Raw genomic sequence first — 6,000 nt, forward strand, 5'->3', positions numbered from 1 at the left:
TGGAATCGTACAGTACGTGGCCTTTCGTCACTGGCTTAGCATAATGTTTTTAAGGTGCATTCACGTTGTGGCTTGTATCAGAACTTCATTCTTTCTCATGGCTGTATGAATTTCTTTGTATGGCTCTATGGGTCATATTTTAAAATGATTTCTCTGTAGTTCTAGGGTTGTAGACAGTCAGGATACTTCTTTTTTAAAAATTAATTTTTGGCTGCGTTGGGTCTTCATTGCTGCATGTGGGCTTTTTCTAGTTGTGGCGAGCAGGGGCTACTCTTCGTTGTGGTGCGCAGGCTTCTCCTTGCAGTGGCTTCTCTTGTTGCAGAGCACGGGCTTCAGTAGTTGTGACTCACGGGCTCTAGAGCGCAGGCTCAGTAGTTGTGGTGCATGGGTTAGTTGCTCCGCGGCATGTGGGATCTTCCCGGACCAGGGCTCGAACCTGTGTTTCCTGCATCAGCAGGCGGATTCTTAACCACTGCGCCACCAGGGACGCCCCAGTCAGGATACTTTTTTATAAGTCATTTGAAGCAATTATATTCTATGTGATTATACCACTAACTTGACATGTAGTTAGTTTATTTTCAATATTTAGAGATTTTTTTCCGCTCGTTTTGATTTAATTTTGTTTTTATGTAAAATGTTTACATGATTCCCAAGTCAGAATTATGGAACAAGGTAAATTTGGAGAAGTCTTGCTTCCCTTTCCAGTCCCTCCAGCTTTTTCCCTCTCTCCCCTTTTAGATAGCTATTTTTATTTGTTATTGGATTATCCGTTCATCCTTTTTTTTTAAAGATAGGGGAAATGTATGTTTGTATATTCGTGGGGAAGATCTAAAGAGAGGGAAAAATTGCTGCTGGGAAAATGTCCTTGAGAAGAGAAGGGGGGATGTGATCGCAGGGGCAGTTGGAGAGTGGGGCCTTTGTCAGGGGCCTGCAGGGTTCAGCGTGGAGAGAGGAGTGAAGGCCGAGCGTGTGGGCGCACGTGCAGGGAGCTGGCACGCGTGATGGGCGCTCGCGGAAGCTCTCCTCTGACTGCTTTGCGCTTGTGGGGGGAACAGGAAGCAGGGTCACCACTGAAAGTGAGGAGGTGCTGAAGATTCCGCAGGAAGGTTCGGTTGAGTTCAGTGGCCGGTTATGAATCCAAGAAAAAGCATTCAGCATAGTTGTCTCATGTTTTTTTTCCTCCAGTCCTCGTCAGTTGCATGAGTGTAGCCGTGGAGTTGCTGGAGGGTTGTGTCAGGGCTCTGCTTTTGCCAGGAGGGACAAGGCAGGGGCGGATGAGGGCGGGAGAGTTAAAGAAGGGAGTGGCTGTAGTGATTGCCGTGGAACTCAAGCGAGGGAGCTGAGGGAAGGGAGTGGGGAGGAACCGTGGCTTCCAGGTCCTGGTCGAGTCAGACGGTCATTGGCGTTGGAATGTGAGAGGGAAGCTGAGCTGGGAAGATGGGTTGTGGCGATCAAAGAGTGAGCTACTTGACGATGGGACTGCGGAGGGGTTGCAGTTAGAGGTAGTGATGGGGCTGGGATGTGCCCGCGGCCTGAGTAGCTGACGTGGTTGGTGGAAGATGAGGTCATTGGAGGAGAGGAGCTGAGGCTAAGCCTGGAAGGGTGAGCTATCTGGATGCTGAAACCACCAAGAAGTCCTACAGGAGTAGTTTTAGGAAAGGGTGATAGCGCTCTGAGATCTGCAGGAAGTGCAGGGCTGGGTGATGGCGGAGGGGTTGTAGATGGAGGAGTGAAGCGTGGCATGGTCTGATACGATGAAAACCAAAGCTGGGGCGAGGTGCTGGGAGAGGGAAGGAGAATGGTCTGGAAATGACAGTGAGGAACAGAGGGGACTCTGATCCTGCCTCCAGGCCCAGTGGTTCCAGGCATGTGGATGAGAAACACCCATCACTGGAGAAGGCTGCAGGGGAAGCTTGTCCTGGCAAAGGGCTGGGGGGCAGGGCTTCAGGACTTCAGAGAGGTGGGCCATGAGGTGGGAAAAGAGCCTTGAGGTAGTAGAGGAATGACTTGGGAGGCCTGGGCTTCTTGTGGTGGGTGACGTAAGCATGGATAAAGGTGTGAGGAGAACAGCTCTGATGGAGGAGAGGCAGCGGTCCGGCTGAGAACATGCAGAGTTACTGGACTCCCACTTGACTCCTGCCAGTGAGATATGTGGTTTAGCGTGTGTACGTGTGTCTGTAACTTAAAAGTTTTATAATAATCACACACACTATGTGCAGCTCAGTTGCTTTGCTTTTCTTCTTTCTCCTGTTGATGAACCACTAAATTATTTTCATGATCTACCAATGGCTTGCAGCCGAGAGTTTGAAAAACACTAATAGAGGGACTTCCCTGGTGGTGCAGTGGTTAAGAATCCGCCTGCCAATGCGGGGGACATGGGTTTGAGCCCTGGTCCGGGAAGATCCCACATGCCGCGGAGCAACTAAGCCCGTGCGCTACAACTACTGAGCCTGCGCTCTGGAGCCCGAGAGCCACAACTACTGAGCCCGCGTGCCACAGCTACTGAAGCCCACATGGCTAGAGCCCGTGCTCCGCAACAAGAGAAGCCACCGCAATGAGAAGCCCGGGCACCGCAACGAAGAGTAGCCCCCGCTGGCTGCAACTAGAGAAAGCCCGTGTACAGCAACGAAGACCCAGGGCAGCCAGAAATAAAATTAAAAGAAAAGAAAAGCACTAATAGAGACCATCATGCTCACTGTTCCTCTTTCAGAACCGTTAACATTTTCTAGTTAGTAACAACAGCTGATAATACTGACTGCTGACTGAGTCACTTGGCCACAGGCTCATAGAGTAGGAACCAGAACAAGGAATTCTCTTACCCTACACGCTGCACAATGATCAAAACAGGAAATGTAACATTGATACTATTACCTAATCCTCCATCCATATTCAAATTATTTTCCCCAGTCCAGGATCCAGTCCAAGTGTTGCTTTCAGGTGTCACATCCCTTTAGTTTCTTTAAACCTGGAGCAGTTCCACAGCCTTTTTGGGCTTTCTTGACCTTGTCGGGCCAGTTATTTTGTAGAGTGTTTGGTGTTGTCTGTTTCCTCATGATTAGATTCAGGTTTTGTATTTTTGGCAGGAAAAACACAGAGGTGATTTTGTGTCCCTCTCACTGGAAGTACACATTTATAGACGAGATTAGGGGGTGATTATTTTGATTACCAAAACCCTACTGTATAGAAGGGCGCACTGCCAGGCTCATCTAGCCGCAAGTCTCTCCAAGCCAGGGTGACAGATTTGCAGAGAACATGCTTCCAGCCCCTCCTGTCGCAGTGGCGATTTCTCTGGTTTTCCCCGGGCTGGCTCTGGGTCTCGCGCTCCTTTACAGAAGGGACAGGGGGCTCCTGGTCCGGGTTAGCATATGAGGTGAAGCTCACCTGCCGTGCCTATTCTTGTGCAGTTAAGAGTCATTTAGAGAGTTCAGCTTACTTACAACTCTCCGCGAAACACACTCTGCATAGAGGCAGGTGAAGTCGGTTATTTAGAGCCATTTCTGTCTCTCGTTAGTGTTGGTATGTAGTTCTTTTCTGTCTTCCTGATTGGATTCTTAATGAATTTTGAGGGCCCAGGTTCGGCGATACCTCCCACAGGCCCCGACGATGCACAGCGCCCGGGGCTGCTTCTGGAATCAGCACCGCAGGTCCAGTTTATACCTTACAGCCATGTTTACTGGTCTCTTAAAAATCAGACATTTCCTCTCATTCTTTTTTGAGGATCTAAACAACTTATCTTGAGTATGGTATTCCACAGCAGAACTAACAAGGCCTTTCTCTTTGCTTTTCAGCTGAACCTCCTACTGTCAGTTTCTAAATAACCAGGCCTGTCGGGCTGTGTGCGTAAATGGCCGGTCCGGCAGGAGCCGGCTGCCAAGTCCCACGGCCTGCAGGACACCGGGGAATTGTGCGAGGGGCTTCCCTAGAACCACAGGGCTGCTCAGGGCTGACCGCAGAATGAAGTGGAAGCAAAGTGTGACGTGATTTGTGTTTTTCTTTTGAAAACATCAAAATGCCAAAGATAAGCTATAATCTATGAGCGCTGATTACTGCCTCATTTAAATGGTCACAAGCAGTGTAAGGTTTTAAGAGGAAGCTATGGTGGGCACGCAGTGAAATGGTTCTTAAGAAAAATGTGCAATGAAAATAGATTACAATAAACAGTGCAAAGAACTTTACAGAAATACAGCTAATTAGAAAGCTTCTAAGGGAAAGGTTTGTTGAAGCGTGAAACACTGCACTTTTAACCACTGAGCATTCCACAGTGACTATTTTTTTATTTCCAGAAATGTTATTTCTACACCCTATTTAATGTAATGTTTCTCCTGTCACTTTGAAGTTTAGTTTGGGATAGATTGGGTGCTTCTGAGAACATGTTCTGCTTTCCTGGGAATTCAGCGTGTTATCTTTCTGTGTGTTTGATGTGAGGTAGTTTCAAGGTGTAAGGTCCCTGGATCTGTACTCCATGAATTGCTTAGGTGCAGAGTGTTCAAAAGTAGGCAGGTAGCTGCAGCGTCCTCATGGTAGAAACGTGCCGTATCTTTCATGAGAATCTTCATGGTACAGTAGGCAGTGTCCGTGAGGGGGAAGTACCAATTTTGGCGTCTTCTGTCTGGCACATAAAGGAGGAGAGGAAGCCTGATGAATAGTGTATCTTGTGCACGAAGGTTAGGGTTACCAGCTTTCTGCACACTGCCTTCCGTTTCCGTAGTTCTTTGAAAAGTGAACATTTTCACGTCCTGTACCTTCATGGTGGCTGTGCCGTGAGCCTGCCTTGTGGATCTGTACCCTGCGACAGCAGGATACATTTCACTCAGAGACGAGGATGACGAAGACCACCCATCCCTTAACATCAACCACACGATAGCAGCGATCATCAAAAAAATTATGCGCATCTCTGAGTTTTCCTACAAATACGTTTCCTGATTGGATTGGTTTTGCCTCTGATGTTATAGTAAATGTAACCTGCTCTTTGGTTCACAATGAATTTTGAGTTATTCAGACACTAGTTTAGAGATAGAATGCTGACAGGGGTTCTGGAATGTAGCCAGCAGACCTCATTCTGTGAGACTGTAGCATTTCTCATCCGCTTCAAGCAGACTCCCGCCATGTGTAGATGGGTTACATATCCTGATGTCTGTCATTTTAAACAGGTCACTTGTTTTCAGCTCAGTTTAACTTGGTGATGGATGTTGCTCGTTAGAGCTTCATACTCTCTATTTTGGGAAGGTAGAAGGTAAAGAGGGTCCATATTCACTCTTCAACAGGAAATGAATGAATTAGGAAGATTATATTTACTTCCACTTACTATTTTAAATATGTGTTTAATGAAATAAACTGTACAATCCAGTTTTGTATATTATATGTACATTTGATTTTTAAATAGCCTTTCCAGAGAAATGAGGGCACGATTATCGTACAATACTTGACTGATTTAATTTGATGTACAGAGCAGAGCGTGTTCTTAAGGATGAAAGTATTTGATAGCACTCGTTCTTGTGTTTTGAGTCTTTTATTTCTGAAACAAACACCTTACAAAAGTGCTGAGTAGGTGATAGTGATCCAACTTGTTTGCTAAATGACTGTTTAAATCTGTACAGTTTCAAGTGTTTACTTATACAGAGTGTACATACTTTCAAATAATTAATTTAAAATGCTTTATATTATTTGGCTAGAATTTGCTGTTTTTAATGTGAATTTTTTAAAAAATAAAGATTTTTGCTTCCTACTTTTTGTCTTCATTGGTCTGTTACGTGTGTGGATTCTTTAAAAATTTTTTTAAATTGAAATTAAAGATAACTTGTAGATTCACATGCAGTTGTGAGAAATAATACAGAGCGATCCTGTGTACCTTTACCCGATTTCTCCCAATGGTGTCATCTTGCAGAACAATAACATGTGTCACAAGCAGGATATTGACAGTGTTACCCTCCACCAACGTTATTCCGATTTCCCCGGTTTTACTTGTACTGTGTGGATTCTTTTGGCAAGATGATTATTGTG

At 45.9% G+C, this 6,000-nt stretch overlaps 1 protein-coding gene across 1 annotated transcript in view; it reads left to right on the forward strand.

Annotated features, from left to right (window-relative positions):
• Positions 1-5,667, forward strand: part of COG3 (component of oligomeric golgi complex 3) — a 57,360-nt gene extending 51,693 nt beyond the window's left edge. Inside the window, exon 23 of the mRNA XM_082675528.1 lies at positions 3,789-5,667. Within this exon, the coding sequence (XP_082531654.1) occupies positions 3,789-3,818 (30 nt within the window). The 3' untranslated portion in view covers positions 3,819-5,667. The remainder of the gene's footprint in view (positions 1-3,788) is intronic.
• Positions 5,668-6,000: the final 333 nt, after the last annotated feature.

The sequence above is a fragment of the Grampus griseus genome (assembly GCF_964374135.1).
Source record: "Grampus griseus genome assembly, chromosome: 18".
NCBI classification, from domain to species: Eukaryota; Metazoa; Chordata; class Mammalia; order Artiodactyla; family Delphinidae; genus Grampus; species Grampus griseus.